Here is a 17,935-nt window from a genome sequence, read left to right as displayed (position 1 = left end):
CTTAGCAGGTGTAGTTTGCCTCTGTTGTAGATGTTTTCTTGCTATAGTAGTATACTGGATGAAAAACACTCTCGCCTGGGAACTTCTGCAACAAGATCGCACCGAAACCAACCCTACTGGCGTCAGTATGTAGCTCGGTCAACGCACTCGGTTGGTACAAACTTAAGGTAGGCCTTGAACATAGTTTTGCTTTCAGCGTTTCTATTGCTGAACGTTGCTCTGGACCGAACACGAAAACCACATCCTTCTTCAATAAATCCGTTAAGGGTTTGGCGATGATTGAGGACCCTTCGACGAACTTCCGGAAATATCCGGTTAGCCCAAGAAACTGCTGAACTTCTCGAAAGTTTTGGGGTTCCGGAAACTTGACCACAGCCTCGGTTTTCTCTAGAGTTTGTCGAATTCCCCCGTTGCAAATATCATAACCAAGATATCAAATTCTTCTTTGAAAAAATTGGCACTTTTTCCACTTGATACGTAATCCGTTTTTCTCAGCAACGTCCAACTCCATCTTCAATCGATGTAAAGCTTCTTCCTCGTTCTCGGCAGGTATTAGCAGGTCGTCGATGTAAACCACGACTATTTTGTCCCGAATAAGAAACGGAAAACGGTTGGTGATGTAGATAATCCGAAAGGAGCCTTCAGAAACTCGAATTGCCCACACGGAGTTACAAATGCGGTGTACTTCACACTTTCTTCGTGCACTGGAACATGGAAAAAACCATTCTCCAGATCCAAGGTAGTAAAGACTTTGGCAGAGTGTAGATCATCTAGAATGTCCTCGATCAAGGGAATAGGAAAGTGATCGCGAATTATCACCTTGTTCAATCGGCGGTAGTCGACACAAAGGCGCCTGGTTCCATCCTTTTTATGCACTAGTACTATTGGGCTACTGAATTCAGAGGTGCTAGGGCGTATAATGCCCTGTTCTAGCCAGTTCTTAACTTGGATCTGTGCAATGTCTTTCTCTAGTGGAGCTAATCTTCTTGGTAGTTGTTGGATCGGAGCCTCATCCTTCAAGACAATCTTGAGCTTCACTTTTGTATCTGACACTTGCTGCGGAGAGTAACTGTTGATAATTTTCTTCACTTCCTTGCGAATATCCGGATTTTGAACTTGTGTTAGTACTTCTTCGGTATCCAACCATGATCCTCAAAACAAAGAGCTCATCCTTTGGTTGAAACTTCGCTCCTTCCGCTGTAACGTTGACGTCTCCATAGAGAAGCAAGTTTATTCCGAGCAATACTGGCTGAGGCATGTCCTTCGCATCAAGGACATCGAAAACAATTTGCAGAATAACATTTTCTACTTCTACCTCCACACAACACGTTCCTTGCGTCCACACCGAACCGTTGAGAGTTGACAGCTTCTTTGCATCTTTCGTATTCATGGGTAAATCGAGTTTGTCTTTCCAGTTGGTGCATAGTAGTGATACATCAGACCCTGAATCGAAGAATGCTCTCGTCGGTACTGTGTTCAACTTCACTTCCATATACGTGCCGCGTATTGGTACGGGTAATGATTGGCACACATTCACAGCTCCTTGGGACGGTTTCTTGGAACATTCTTTAGCAATATGACCGTCGACCCCGCACCGGTAACAAATCACACTTCTCGCATTATTTATTCTGTTCGTCGTTGGTTTAACGATCGAGCTTCTGCCGTTAGAGTTACGATGACTTTCGTTTGGAGGGTTGTGTGGTCTGTTATCCCTACCGTATTTGGAATCCTTCAAACCTTGATATATATGCAACTTCTCTCGGAACTCTTCCATAGATTTCGCACCGTACAGCAGTGTCTTGTCAGGCCCATTATCATTAATGCCGTTCACTGTATGTGTGATGATGGCATCTGCGTCCAAGTTGGCCTTTGCTCCTATCTCACGCATGACCAAAAAGTATTCCAACACATTCTCACCAAGTTTCCTCTTTCGAGCACGGAGAGCCTCAAGATGAATACACCACTAGGTGTTCCAATCTGCCAAATTCACGATTCAGCCATCTTGGATTTTAGTATGGGAGAGCAGGCCGGTTTGTTTTCGTTTTGCACTGAAAAAGTATTTTTCACCCCGCCTTCTTCTTTTCCACAAACTTGGCAGATTGTAGCACCTAGTACTGTCTTCATCTTGGAGAGCTTCATGAATAACTGCACTGTTCTCTTTTCTCTGGAACTCCTTCAGCAAAAACTGTTTCAGTAGCTTCCAACCGGTAATATGGCTCACAGTGCCCAATGATAGCTTCGCTAGGCCAGTCATCTTTTTCTTCGCCAGAACGAATCTTCGCAAATCGGTCAGTCCAATAGAGTCAGCCATTTCATCGAAGTCAGCAATCCACTTCTCGACGGAATACACTTCAGTGCCACTAAACTCGTAGAAGGCTGATTCCACTTCATTCACTGTTAAATACTGCTCTCCGATTGGTTGTCCACGGCTGGAGGCAGCCACTGCTTGTTCTTCATATACTCGCTCATTTTCTATATTGCCACCGATATCATTTGCCTCTCCGTCCACTATATTTCCACCGATTGAGTATCGTGTAGGGAAACATCGTCATTGTTTCTACGATTGTCTTCACAATATGAAACACCATGATTATCGTTTATATTATCACTCTGCCTCACGCTGTTCCGATGCGGCGTGCTTGCCACTGGTGGCTCAGGATACGTGCGACTCATGCAGAGTTCGTTTGACAAACGAGTATTGTCTTCCCTTAGGGACTGCATTTCAGTGCGCATTTCCCCATCTGTTGCGTAAGATTTGCGAAGGACATGTTCGAGAAATTCAACTGATCCACCAAACGAGCGAACGTATTGTCTGGATGGATATTCATCGGTGGTGGTTTAGCCATAGTCGGTGGATACGGGGCGGAAAAGAGTCGTTGCCGTAAGGGTTATCCATTTGATCTTTTCGACCAAACGCAGGAGAATCACTAAATAACACCACAGACTACGAGTTATTGTTTCACACAGAACTATTGTCTTCGCCGAACCGTTGTGGGATGCTATATAGTCACTGTTAAGGTCACTCTTGACGGAATCCAAGTTTAAAAGTGCTCGCGTTTTCGGGGGCACACCACTCGATACGGAAGCAACGCACAACTGTCATTTTTATTATTTCACGCATGCTGACGCAGCAAAGCTAAATCAACAAAAATTACAGTTGTGCGCCGCCTCTGAATCGAGTCGTGTGCTCCCGAAAACGCGAGCACTGGAAAACTTGGATTCCGTCAGAGTGACTCTTAACACACGCTACTAGATGCGGTGTGGATCGTTTTTGTTGCACTGCTCCACAGGGGATATTATGTCCGTAAACTATGATCCTTGGTGTATAAACCACTGTATCACCGTCACAAACGACCGCGATTTCCACTTCCCGGACGAGCCCCCAAAACTGTGAAAACTATAATCCGCAAAACCGAGTTGGGGAAGGGAATCTTCGGTAGATCGATAAAAGTTGAATACGTAGCTTTGAAATTCAAGTTCTCAATATATTCGAAAGTAACGTATCGCAATAGGACCGGTCCTCTGCTCTTCTGTTTCAGTACTGACTCTTGAATATAAATTCTAGTAACATTTGTGGAAAGAGAATAACTACTGTGCTCAAGAGAATAAATAGCTCACACAGAAGGCAATGCACTGGTCCTAGGGTTGTTCAATTTCTCGGTTCAACATGTATATAGAGATGAGAAGTGAGAGACTTTTTCATTTTCTTTTGAATTCAATACCTACTCATGGCTATCAGCCTAAAGGTGCTATTAAGCTGTGTCAGATTTCTTCTCGTGATTACTCCAGGCGTCCAGACGGGAGCTCCGTATCAAAGTATTGACGTAGATATGCTGGCCAAGAGTCTCCTCTGACTGCTACTAATAGCCTGATTTTAGTTTTTAATTTTATAATTCATTTCATAAATATAGATAAGGGCATGCCTTGGGAAGGCAAAATGTGGAACGGTATTCGTTATTTCTTGTAAAAAACGCTCACAAAATCCTTAACAGGCACTGAAGGTTATTTCATGAAAATTAAACGTCAAATCAGAGACTAACCCACTGCTGGTGGCCCTTACCGCTCGCGGAAAATTGGATAAAACATCGTTTTGCAAAGAGATACTTATCACTACTTCTTTAAAAAAGTATATTAACCTTCTGTCTGTGCTCAAAAAAACTTACGTTGTCTGTGCTCTGGGGTCAAATTGACCCCAAATTGAAATTGCTATAACTTTTTTAATGTTTGACCAATTTTGGATTTTTTGGGTTGTTTCGAAAGATAATTTAATCATCTTTCAGGTCGTTACCAAAGATTGACTATAGGTGGGCGGGTACATCGCGGGGAGGGGTTTTAGTAAACAAGGGTACAAAAACAGTGATTTTTCATGATTATTTTACTTATATCCGAAAATCCTACCCATTTTGAACTGCAACTTTTTTAAAAAGGCTATGCAGGAAGGCATGTGCTTTGGCATGAGGCGTTGATAAGTTTAGAACTCGGCCGCCAGGTGGTGGTATATTTGAATTCATTATTTTAGACTACTCAAGATATTCCGATATATAGAATTCTCCTCAGTGTAAATATTCTTATCGCACAAATTAAAAATGAGAAGAAGTGCTCATTATATTGAGCACCGCTTTGTAGCGCTAGACATCCTGAACAATGTTGCCGAATACAACTTTGGTGTAGGTATGAGGGATCTCAAGCTAAAGCAATATTTCATATATGCAAGAATATTGCAAGTACACTAGCGCCGCCTATTTGTAAATTTCCTTCTTATTTATTCCGTCAAATGACAGTCTATTGCCACCAGACGAACTTTGTTACAGACGTCATCTTTACAAATTTCAAAATTGTGCGATAAGAATATTTACAATGAGGAAAATTCCATATATCGGAGTTACTTGAGTAGTGTAAAATAATGAATTCAAATATACCGCCACCTAGCGACCAAGCGCTAAACTAATCAATGCCTCATGTCAAAGCAGACGCCTTCCTGCATAACCTTTTTGAAAAGGTGCAGTTCAAAATGGGTAGGATTTTCAGATATAATAAAATAAGCGTGAAAAATCACTGTTTTGTACCCTTTTTTACGAAAACCCCTCCCCGCGATGTACCCGCCCACCTATAGTCAATCTTTGGTAACGACCTGAAAGATGATTAAATTATCTTTCGAAACAGCCCCAAAAATCCAAAATTGGCCAAACATTAAAATAGTTATAGCAATTTCAATTTGGGGTCAATTTGACCCCAGAGCACAGACAACGTAAGTTTTTTGAAAAAAGGACACTGCAGCGCATATTTTCAAGATTTTTCAAGCGAATTTGCACATAGGAGACAGATCTCGGCGAGTTCTACCAAACTACCAAAAATTAGGAGAATCGGTTGAAAACTAAAAAAATGGCAGCCACTCAAAGTGGCCTGGGGTCATATTGACCCCAGAGCACAGACAAAAGGTTAAGCATGCATATTAGGGTGGCTCAAATTAGTATAAGAAAAACTTTTTTCAATTTTTTTGATGGGCCGCCCTCTTATTCGGTTCTATTTGATGCCCTGATGCTCTGGACAAAATTTCAGCCAAATCGGCCAAAGTTTGGGCGGTGCTAAACTCGTTGGAAGTTTATATGGTAAAATGTATGCAGAAACATCCACAAACAGTAAATTGCAGCTGGACTACACAATTTACGATGAAGAACTATGGTACTCATTCAGATCTTGTAGAATTAAATACAAAATGTTATGCTGAAAACCGCGAGAGGATTAGAGTTTGCCCGGCTAAGTTATTAGCATTTCTCTGAAGTGGGGTTTGAGCAACTTTCGTTTCTTTTACCTTTGAAAAGAAATAAATTCACCCCTACAACACTCCAGTAAAATGGTAATAACTTTGCGTAATAAACTCTAATCTTCTCGCGGTTTTCAGCATAACATTCTGTATTTAATTCTACAAGAACTGAATGAGTATCATGGTTCTTGATCGTAAATTGTGCCTTCCAACTGCAAATCACTGTTTTTGGATGTTTCTGCATACATTTTTCCATAGAAACTTCCAACGAGTTTAGCACCGCCCAAACGTTGACCGATTTGGCTGAAATTTTGTCCAGAGCATCAGGGCATCAATTAGAACCGAATAAGAGGGCGGCCCATCAAATAATTTGAAAAAGTGTTTTTTGAGCCACCCTAATACATATTTTATTTACATTACACTAGATTCATGCACTCCTTCAACTGATATACGCAATAAAATTGCATGAAAAATCACTTTGGCTCGATTTTGTAACAGCTTCTTATGCAGGCAGGCTGTGCAAGGTTTTTTTTCTCTTTTAATTGATGAAGTATTATTATTATTATTATCTTTATTATGGAGGCTTTCAGCCCTTGGCTAACCCCGCCTGCCGCCTGTTTTCATCGATGTTGAGGATATTATTAATAAAAGAAGCACACATTCAGTAAATTAATTTGAAAGGACCTTATAATGATAAGTGAACTCGAGCGAATTGGAGCTGTTCAAATGGGATTTAAAAGAAAAAAAAAACATTTTCGCATTATTTTCTGCCACACCCTGTAGTAGACAAAGTTCAATATACTCTTACATATCCGCCTTTGACCGGTTGCAGTCCATGAATTGTTGCCGATGGCAGTTGCAATTGGCGAAATGGCAATAGTAGTGTATATAGTTGATATAATCAATTAACCTAAATTAAATAAATTCTTGATGATGGAAATAGAAGAAGCAACATGTTGAAAGAAGATAAATAAAAGAGTAAGGCAAGATTTTTTCAAAATTGAGATCTGATTATTGTTGTCAAATATCTAGATGGGTCATGTTGAAACTAGATTTTAGGCTTCCCAAATCTAGTTTCAACATGACCCATTCAGATATTTGACATTACTGTTGTCAAATATTTGAATAAGTCATGTTGAAACTAGGAAGCCTAAAATCCAGTTTCAACATGACCCATTCAGATATTTGACAACAGTAATCAGATCTTAATTTTGAAAAAAATCTTTCCTAACTCTTTTATTTATCTTCTTTCAACATGCTGCTTCTTTTATTTCCATCATCAAGAATTTATTTAATTTCGATTAATTGATTATATCAACTATATATACGTGTACAGGTAATAAATAGAGGGGTAAATCATTCTAACAATTATACCTACCACTGAGATGTCTGGTCTTTTTACCTACCTATATATGTGACGGAACGTCAGCAGTAGTAAAAAACTCACGCGAATAGATTAGTTAGAATGCAGTCGCACAAGATAGAAACGAGAGACTTAATTTCAAGATTTTGAATAGATAGGACGAAATCTTTGTACTTCTGCTAGTAGAGAAGAATGTTTTAGTATTTGAGGGGGGATGTACAGCGGAGTGTTTTTCAGTACCGGGGAGAGAAAGATATAACCTTGCATTTCTAGCTATTGATACGCTTGTCGTAACCAATGCACCACAGTAACAAGGAGTTGACGTCATCTTGGTGGGCCGGATACGTAGCCATAATGTCGGTCAGTAAGATGGTTCTCGATAACGATCCAGCGGGCAAGGTGGATCGATCGGTTGGAAGATGATATGCGGACCCTCCGTAGATTGCGTGGCTGGCGACGTGTAGCCATGTACTGAGCCGAAACCCCAACCACTGTTCAGTTCGATCGATATGCAATTTGCACCAGCTCCGATCAATCACTTAGTAGCAACCATTGATATGTTTAGTCGATAAGGTTAAAAGGTCGGAAGGACAATAGGTCGAAGGGTCAAAAGATCGAAGAGACGAAAGGTCGAAACAAAAAATCCTAACCAAAAGGACTAAAGGTCGAAATTACAAAAGGTCAAAAGGACAAAAGGTTAAAAGTAAAGAATGCCGAAAAAATCACAAAGGGTTGAAGAAAAATAAAGTTGATATAAATAAATTGATCAAAAGTTAGAAAGGATAAAAGATCGAAAGACAAAAGGCCGACATAATAAATAGTTGAATAGACATAGATTGAAGGTTACATTCCATCTATCATAGGCTGTTCTTACGAGACATGCTTCTTCTTCTTCTTCTTCTTATTGGCATTACATCTTTTATGCCCAGGGAGTCGAGACAATTTCCAATCCGAAAATTGCCTAGACCGGCACCGGGAATCGAACCCAGCCACCCTCAGCATGGTCTTGCTTTGAAGCCGCGCGTCTTACCGCACGGCTAAGGAGGGCCCGCGAGACATGCCTTATCCAGTTTTCCGCGAGCGGTAATGGCCGCCAGCTTGCCTGTGGGTTAGTCTCTGATTGACATTTGTGAAAGTCAACTGCACCAACTGCTCCGAGCATTCTGACCAATCTGCTAAATAAGAAGGTGCTGATGAGGTGGACAAACGTCAAATCAAAGACTAGTTCACATGTAAGCTGGCGGCCATTACCGCTCGCGGAAATTTTGAACTGGTGCCACTCTTCAGAGTTTACTTAACCCTCTAACAAAACCAATCTGAACACATTACTTATTATCACTAGAAAAAACATGTATTTCGAATAGTAGTAGTAAATGAGTGGAGAACTAGTTTCAAGATTTAAAATATACATAAAGTAAATGAAAGTTTATAAGTAAGCCTATCTGATAATCTTTTTTTTATCTTTTATATTCATAAAAATGAATTTCTGTCTGTCTGAGCCTTATAGACTCCGAAACTACTAAACCGATCGACGTGAAAATTTGTATGTATGCAGACCACAACTGTGGTCGTCTTCAGTGTCTCGTACTTGACTCGACTCGAGTCGACTCGAAAGTCGAGTCAAGTACGAGACACTGAAGACGACCACACAGTTGTGGTCGAAATACGTATCTGCAAAGATATCGAAAATTAATTGGTGGAATTAAATGGAGAGTACTTAATTCGTCTTAGACGGTTGAATACATTCCACTAAAAGAGCTAAATATATTTTTCTGATACTATCTTCTGTTTTTCGACCTTTTATCCTTCGACCTTTCGACCTTCGACCTTCGACCTTTTGTCCTTTCGACCATTTGGCTGGCATTCGACCTTATATTCTACAATCAACTGTACATATCAATGGTTGCTACTACGTGATTGGTCAGAGCAAATTTAATTTCGATCCAACTGCGGAGGACAAGTCCTTACAATCAGTGAAAGGATAAGAAGGGCATGTTAGTGTCTGGTTATTGTTGCTACTAGAGACCGAGAATACCTTCGCAGAGCTACACAATTACCATAAAAAGGAAGTTGAGTGAGATAATTAGAAACATAGATTCACCATGGGAAGTAATGTGTTCCATGCAATTATTATTATTTATTCAGACTAAGGCCGGAGTGGTCTGTGCGGTGTATAAGAGTCTTCTCCATTCGGCTCGGTCCATGGATACACGTCGCCAACCACGCAGTCTACGGAGGGTCCGCAAGTCATCTTCCACCTGATCCACCTTGCCCGCTGCGCACATCGCCTTCTTGTGCCCGTCGGATCGTTGTCGAGAACCATTTTCACCGGATTACTGTCCGACATTCTGGCTACGTGCCCGGCCCACCGCTGTCGTCCGATTTTCGCGGTGTGAACGATGGATGGTTCTCCCAACAGTTGATGCAACTCGTGGTTCATTCGCCTTCTCCACGTACCGTCCGCCATCTGCACCCCACCATAGATGGTACGTAGCACTTTCCTTTCGAAAACTCCAAGTGCGCGTTGGTTCTCCACGAGCATCGTCCAGGTCTCGTGTCCGTAGAGGACTACCGGTCTAATGAGCGTTTTGTAGATTGTCAGTTTGGTACGGCGGCGAACTCTATTCGATCGGAGCGTCTTGCGGAGTCCAAAGTACGTACGATTTCCAGCCACTGTGCGTCTCCGAATTTCTCTGCTGGTTTCATTTTCGGCAGTCACCAGTGAGCCCAAGTACACAAATTCTTCTACCACCTCGATTTCGTCACCACCAATGCAAACTCGCGGTGGGTGGCTCACATTGCCTTCTCTTGAACCTCTTTTTATCATGTACTTCGTGATCGACATGTTGATGACTAGTACGATCCGCTTAGCTTCCCTCTCCAGTCTGACGTAGGCTTCCTCCATCTTCTCAATGTTACGTGCCATGATATCAATGTCGTCGGCGAAACCAAATAACTGGACGGGCTTCGTGAAAATCGTACCACTCGTGTAAATCCCTGCTCTTAATATTACCCCTTCCAAAGCGATGTTGAATAATAGACACGAAAGATCATCACCTTGCCGTAACCCTCTGCGCGTTTCGAAGGGACTCGAGAATGCCCCTGAAACTCGAACTACGCACATCACCCACCATCCATCGCTTCGATCAACCGTGTCAGTTTATCCGGAAATCCGTGTTCGTGCATTAGCTGCCATAGCTGGTCCCGATCGATTGTATCATATGTGGCTTTGAAGTCGATGAATAGATGATGCGTGGGTACGTTGTATTCGCGGCATTTCTGCAGTACTTGGCGAATGGCGAACACCTGGTCCATGGTGGAGCGTTGGCGCATACTGCGTTGGCCTGGTACTGCCCCACGAACTCCCTTGCAATTGGTGCTAGTCGACGGCATAAAATTTGGGAAACTACCTTGTAGGCGGCGTTCAGCAATGTGATTGCGCGGTAGTTGCTACAATCCAGCTTATCGCCCGTTTTGTAGATGAGACACACGACACCTTCCATCCACTCCTGTGGCAAAACTTCCTCCTCCCAAATCTTGGTAATCACCCAGTGCAGCGCTCTAGCCAGTGCCTCACCACCGCGCTTAAGTAGCTCTCCTGGTAGTTGGTCAACCTCAGGGGCTTTGTTGTTCTTCAGCCGGCCAATCTCCTCCTGGATTTCCTGGAGATCCGGAGCCGGTAAAATTATGTCCTGCGCGCGTTCCCCCAGGTCCATCACTATACCGCCATCTTCGTCTGCCACATCACCATTCAGGTGTTCTTCGTAGTGCTGCCGCCGCCTTTCGTAAGAAGGTTCCAGTTTATGTCCCTACATATATCAGGCTGTCGCACGTGGCCCTCACGTGAAAGGTTTAACTTCTCATAGAACTTTCGTGTGTTATTAGCGCGGTACATTTGCTCCGTCTCTTCACGGTCTCGATCTTCCTGGTGGCGCTTTTTCTTCCGGAAAATCTAGTTTATATAGCCTGTTTATATCGTGCCTCGTTCGCCCTCGTGTGGTGTTGCAGCAATCTCGCCCATGTTGCATTCCTCTCTTCTACTAACTGCTCACATTCGCCGTCATACCAGTCGTTTCTCTGATCCGGGGGCACCGTGCCAAGTGCAGCGGTTGCTGTTACCAATGGCGGATCGAATATCTCTCCAGCCATCTTCAAGAGACGCTGCGCCTAGCTGCTCTTCCGTTGGGAGTGCCACTTCCAGCTGCTGCGCGTATTCTTGGGTTAGTCTACCGTCTTGTAGCCACCCAATGTTAAGCCGCGGCGTCCGACTTCGTCGCGTGTTGTACACCGTCGAGAGTTTTGTGCGCAGGCATACTGCAACGAGGTAGTGGTCGGATTCAATATTCGCACTGCGGTAAGTGCGGACGTTCGTGATGTCGGAGAAGAATTTACCGTCGATTAGAACGTGGTCGATTTGGTTTTCCGTTTCTTGGTTAGGTGATCTCCATGAAGCCTTGTGGATATTTTGCGGGAAAAGAAGGTGCTTCGGACTACCATTCCGCGGGAAGCTGCAAAGTTTATGCATCGTTGGTCGTTTCATTCGATACGGCGTGCAGACTATCCGGTCCGATGACCGGTCTATACATTCCTCCCTTCCTACCTGTGCGTTCATGTCACCGATGACGATTTTGACGTCCAGCAGTGGGCATCCATCGTATGTCTGCTCCAGCTGCGCATAGAACGCTTCTTTCTCGTCGTCGGGTCTCCCTTCTTGGCAGTGCACGTTGATGATGCTATAGTTGAAGAAACGGCCTTTAATCTTCAGCTTGCACATCCTTGCGTTAATTGGCTGCCACTCAATCACGCGTTGGCGCATCTTTCCAGCACTATGAAGCCGGTTCTCAGCTCGTTGATGGTGCCACAGCTTTGGTAGAAGGTAGCCGCTCGATGCCCGCTTTTCCACACTTTCTGTCCTGTCCAGCAAATCTCCTGCAGCGCCACGACGTCGAAGTTGCGGGGATGTTATTCATCGTAGATCATCCTGTCGCAACCTGCGAAACCTAGCGACTTGCAGTTCCATGTTCCAAGCTTCCAATCGTGATCCTTTATTTGTCGCCTAGGTCTTTGCCGATTTTATCGAGTCGCATTATCTCTTATATTGTTCGTAATTATTGGTTTTCCAGGCGGCTTATTGGGCCTGCGCAAACCTCCTGTCTCGTCGGAGGGCCGTCGTGTCAGGGCTGTTTAGCGTCCCACCTAACACCAGGACTTGGGCTTGTGCGCTTTGAGCGGCACACGGTCGCTTTGTGTGGGGCCTACTTGCGGATACATGCAGCTTTTTATAAGAATTTACCAGGGCCCACTGTCAAAGCCCACTACATCCTATGCAAGCCCCACAACTCGCAGATGGCCTGGGGAGGGATCGTCAAGCCCTTGGACATAGTCCCTGCTGCCCGAGAGTGTTCTATGCAACTTCTATTTTATTATTATGTACGGAACGTTTTAATATACAAACAACACTGTTAGCATTTCTTTTCCTGATCTTTTAGAATAGGTTCGTGATTATAGATATTATAGATCAACAGAACTTTTATTGACTTTATATTACAGAGACATTCGCTGTTACGTAATATATTTCTAACGAGCCATCGAGCTCAAATAAAACGTACTTTCATAACGCTCCAATGTTGTACAGTGTTTGAGACAACGTAAAACAAACACTAAATAATAAAAATGCTTAAAAAATCATTGGAGAATTACATTGCTATTCTTTGTTTTGCTTTTTTATGATTTCCCCTACTAATGGTAATGTGACTGACATATGAACATTTTTTTCACTCACTTCACCCGAAACAGACGTTCAGCGGACCCCTTAACGTGGCATGTTGTCCCCGTCAACGCCGGCTCAGGTCCACCACCCTCACACAACTCCCTTCCCATCAATGGACCCAAAAAGCATCCACATCGTAGCGACCTGGAGCGTACCAGCTGCAGTAGCAGCAACTCCAGTACCGGCAGCTCCGGCACCTTGGAGGAACTTCCCGGCGGTCGGGATATCAAAGTGGTGCTCTCGGTGGCACCACGCACCAAGCTGGGATGCGGAATTTGCAAAGGTCCAGACTGGAAACCGGGCATTTTTGTGCAGTTCACTAAGGAGGGAGGCGTCGCTCGAGAGGCAGGATTACGTCCGGGCGATCAAATACTATCGTGCAATGGAAGGGAGTTTGCGGACATTACGTTCGCTGAGGCGGTCAGCATCATGAAAGCGTCCCAGGTGCTGGAGTTGACAATACGGTCGGGCGCGGGGATCGATATGTTCCCCGGAGAATCTAGCGGCTACAATAGTAGTGCGAGTAGCGTCAATGGGGATCAGAGCCCATGTTGGGGTGATTCAACGGCGAAGCGGCTGAGCATCGTGCGAGAAGAATCGATTTCGAAAGATCGGAGGTCAATAGGGCAGAGAGCGGAGAAAGCGGGACCAAAGAGTGCGGGTGGCCACCGCCGGAACAATACGACTATTATTGAATTTTCCGAAAATGGAACCGTTGTTAATAGTACACTGATTTCGCAGGATGGGGCAGAGAAGAGGGAGATCGAGGACAAAGAAGGTAGCAAAAAATTGGCCGATATATGCTTCGTTTCAAAACAAAGCGAGACCAAAACGGTCATTGTTGAAGTTCATCGGAGCGCATCAACGAATTCGATTGCTACGGGCTCCCCGACGTCGTCTAGTGGTGTTAGCACTGTCTCTTCGGGGTCAACTTCGCATATACCGCCTCCACCGCCACTTTTTGCAGATAAAATTCCACCGCCCCCTCCGCCCTGCAGCGGACTTAGCAGTGGCTATTCGACTACCAACAGCGCTAAATCTGCTGGTGGATTAGGTGGCATTGGAGGTCAGCACCAGCAGCGCAGCCCTTCGTCGGTAAGTTTGGCTGATTCCAGCGCCAGCAGTGGCATCGATTGTGGATCCTCGAATGGCAGCGGTGGCATTGGCGGGCTGGGTAATGCAATTTCAGAGGAACTGAAGCGAAGAGCACAGAAGAAGGGCACTCTATCTTCGACGGCTCAGGAACCGGCCGCAGCGCTCACCGAACTGGAAAATAGGTTAAAAGAAAAGCGATTAAGGCCCATGGCGAACTCGAGTAGCGACGCGGCACGACATTCCGCGCTGATGGACGAGTTCCGGGCGGTGCACAAGCGCATGTTCAAGAATGGATTCGACAATGCGGAACTCAAGGTGAGATGGCGATTTTGAAATATCATTATGAAATGCCTAATCTAATCTGATTCTCTTTTTTCTCGCAGAAAACACCTTCCAAAGATAAGTTACCGAATGAGGCAACCACATCGACCACAACGTCCAGCGAAATAGGCGGTCAAGGTAAGGGAACGATGGGTCGTGTCGCAGCATCCGAACTGGCCAAAGCCAGTGGTGACATTGCCGAGCTGGAATCGATAGAATCATTCCAGCTGACGAACCCAACGCCCACCACAGTACGACCTCCGTCGTACTATTTCTGCCCACAGAACACCGGTCCGGCCACGATGAAAAAGTCCCAGAAACCGATCGCAGTTACCATCAGCGAGTACAATGGCGTTGGCAGTGGTGGTGGTGCAATCGCCTCCGATCTACCAAAGAAGCCCTCCTCCGTGATAGGGAACTTGAAGTACGAGCTGGAGAAGACCCTGTCGCTGTCCAACCTGCGACAGCGTAGCGAATCGCGGGAGGATCTGGTCGAGCGGATCCAGATTGGATGCGGACAGCAGAAGGAACAGGGACCCAAACTGAGCAGAAGCTCGTCGGCGGTGACGACGGTTTCAAATGGCAATCGCATAACGATTGCTATTTCCAATGAAAAGAAGTAGGGATGCGCACTGGTATGATTGTTAGTGTTAGCGTTGTGAGCTGAATGTTGAATGTTATGAATGTGTAAGATTATTTCGTAAGTTTTAGATTAGTAAGATTTGATTTTCTCCGATTTGCTGATGCTGAGATTATTGGAACGTTCAAACTTGCCGAATAACTCTTTATTTTTTTTGGATAATATTTTGTCATACCGTGTATAGTTAAACGATATATTGATAAGAATTATGTTTTTGGTAAACGTACTTTGCACGGCAGAGTAGGTGGCGCGTTCCGTCCAATTTTCATGTGAAAAATATGCTCAAAACCATTATGTAAAAGATGTATGTATTTATACTTGTTTATATGCGAACGATTGTATGACATGCTTACTGAAAGTAGAATGGAAAGAAAGCTCCTTCTATGCAAGTTTGTGTGTAATGCTACTTGCATACAAATTAATGATCGTCTTCCTAGAATAGGTGTGGACTTGTTTACTCTTCTTATTCTGTACATCTTGATCGGATGGAAACTACAAAGCGGTTTTACAGGAAATGACGATTCTGAGATTTTCGTACAACAAAAGGGAACGGTTCGGCACTTCTTCCCATAGCTCCTATTTCCATCCCATCAAAAACAAAGCAATGAAAAGGAATTTGGTTTTTGTGACTTTTTTCAGCAGTGAGCACGCGTGTTAACAAAAAGAAGCGACGAGATGTGTGCTGTATTTCTTCGTTTTGCGATGAGATGAATATCGGAACAGTTCCCCTATATGCCTATTCGAGGAGCCTATATGCATGAGCGTAGCCAGGATTTCGAGCAGGAGGAGGGCAAATTTTTAAGATCTTGTTAATCTTGATTTCGGCAAAATCTACAAATTATTTGCGTTGGAATTATTGCATATTCTGAACTTCCATGAAAACACATGTATCTAAGTTCGAAAAAAAATTTAAAACCAAATCCACAACAGGCAGTAACTAACCAACTAATAATAGAAGAGATCTAATGTTCGGCGAGCTGTTGGATATCAATAGTTTTCCGCAACACAAAAAAAAAAACTCAATCGTTTGAAGGACAGTCGGTGTGTGGGTGGTTTTGGACCGTACGGTACCTACGTCTTTTCTTCTTGAAATAATTAGTTGACCCTGGTTTAGCCACCATGGCTGGTCGATAGGGGACATCTTTGGCGATTTAAACCAACGGCCAGCAGATTCGTCCGATAATGAACAACGGACCTTATAAGCAACCTTATAAATCCTTAGTTTGATTTTGGTCGAGCTTTTGACACAGCATGAAACCAGATATGATTTTATTTTGTTTATTCATTTTATTTAAATTTTGCAGCAATACTTTGTACTGGACCCACCAAAGAACGTATCGTCTAAGGATTTGACGTAAACTACGTCTAAGGGAAAGACTCAGATACAGGGTGTAAAACCAAAATTTCCAAATTCGAGACCGTCACGAAATTAGGATAGATTTCAAACGCTAATAGCGTCTTTATCTTTCGATGGATTTTCGACATTTGCTTATCAATCGATTCAGAAACTCTCCAGCAATTTGCCAATTCTATTGATACTATTGATTATCAACGTTAAACTATTGAAAATGTTGTTTCTTTCCAAACCGGGTGAAAAATTCAATTCCGTTCATAAATCCCCAACACGGACATCAGATTGCAGTAAGGTTCGGGCCTTTTGATTCACTGCTTCGTTTTCCCGTGTATAAAAAGCCTCGTGTTTCGCGTGCGCGCGTCATTTTCATTCTGGATGTCACGGCGAGCGGACCATGGCGTCCAGAAGCGGTCCTAGTGACAACGGCTGTCTCAGCGGTGGTGGTGCGGATGAAATTTTTTCGGTCGGTGGTGGTGGCGGTCGTGGAAGCAGCAGCACATCATTTTCATCCGTGTCCCATCTTCGGCGGATCTGGCAATCGACGGCGTTCGTTGAGCCGAATCATCGGATGGCGGTCGCGCAGCCCAGTGGCTGCTGTCAATAAGGCACATAAGTGGCAATTAATCGGTTCTTTTCAGGACCATCATTATATTTGGGAGGACGGTTAAGTTGAAATAATTTTCCTAAAGTGCAACCGTTAGGAACTGGAAAATTCTTCGGTGAAATTTTCTAGCGTAATTCGGAGTTATATGATTTTAGTGATTGAGAATGTTGATATTAGACGAACTTTCTTCATAGAACAAAGCATAATTGTTTGGCATCGGTAGCGGAATCATAGCATTAGTGCCGGTCCGAGCATAGGCTGTCATCGGAAGATTGCTACAGTAATTTATTCACTAATGTGGCGTTTGCAACGATTTGGATGTTGTCGGCACAACATGAAATTTTCCCGCGAGACTATAACTTTGTATTTTTCCTGTTGATGATTGAAAAAGAAATCAGTTCCGAGATGAACTTTATTCAAAGCGCAACGCTAACGTCGGTAGTTGAATCCCAAGCAAGTATCGGAAGGAGACCATGCAAACAATTGATTCGCATTATGACTGAAAAAATTGTATGGCGTCAGTATTGATGTTTGCTACAGATTTTTGACGTAAACTTCGTCTAAGGGGAAGACTCAGACACATGGTTTAAAACGGAAATTTCAAAATTCGAGACTGTCACAAAAATTAGGATAGATTGCGAACGCTAATAGAGTCTTTAACTTATTTTGACATTTGCTTATCAATCGATTCGGAAAACCTTCAGCAATTTGCCAATTCTATTGATACTATTGAATATCATTAATGCTTAATTTTTTTTCTACAACAAATATGATTTTGAAAAAGTATCACCGGCGCGTGCTTACTCGCAATGTACATGCTGATACATTTACAGTTACATCAAACAACTGAAAACCGAAATACGCCACTCCAAAATTACGAGGTGACAATGTTAGAAAGAGACAAAAGATAGGAAAAATAACACGGTGTGTAGTGCCTCCCCGAGTCACCTTAAGGGAAGATCCTTTAATTACGTAACGCAAAAATTGGGCATTTTCAAACCCACCTCCCCCCTATGTCACACTT

The 17,935-nt window shown here is 43.6% G+C and overlaps 1 protein-coding gene across 3 annotated transcripts in view; it reads left to right on the top strand.

The window, feature by feature from the left end:
• LOC134207529 (uncharacterized) overlaps positions 1–15,294 on the top strand; it is a 159,637-nt gene extending 144,343 nt beyond the window's left edge. For all 3 annotated transcript variants that reach the window (XM_062683233.1, XM_062683232.1, XM_062683230.1), the window contains 2 exons: positions 12,924–14,307; positions 14,376–15,294. In XM_062683233.1, coding sequence (XP_062539217.1) covers positions 12,924–14,307; positions 14,376–14,936 — 1,945 coding nt within the window. In that variant the 3' untranslated portion in view covers positions 14,937–15,294. The remainder of the gene's footprint in view (positions 1–12,923; positions 14,308–14,375) is intronic.
• Positions 15,295–17,935: the final 2,641 nt, after the last annotated feature.

Source organism: Armigeres subalbatus, chromosome 1 (assembly GCF_024139115.2).
Source record: "Armigeres subalbatus isolate Guangzhou_Male chromosome 1, GZ_Asu_2, whole genome shotgun sequence".
Classification (NCBI taxonomy): Eukaryota; Metazoa; Arthropoda; class Insecta; order Diptera; family Culicidae; genus Armigeres; species Armigeres subalbatus.
Note: the sequence above shows the minus strand (reverse complement) of the source record. Positions and strands in the feature narration are given on the sequence as shown.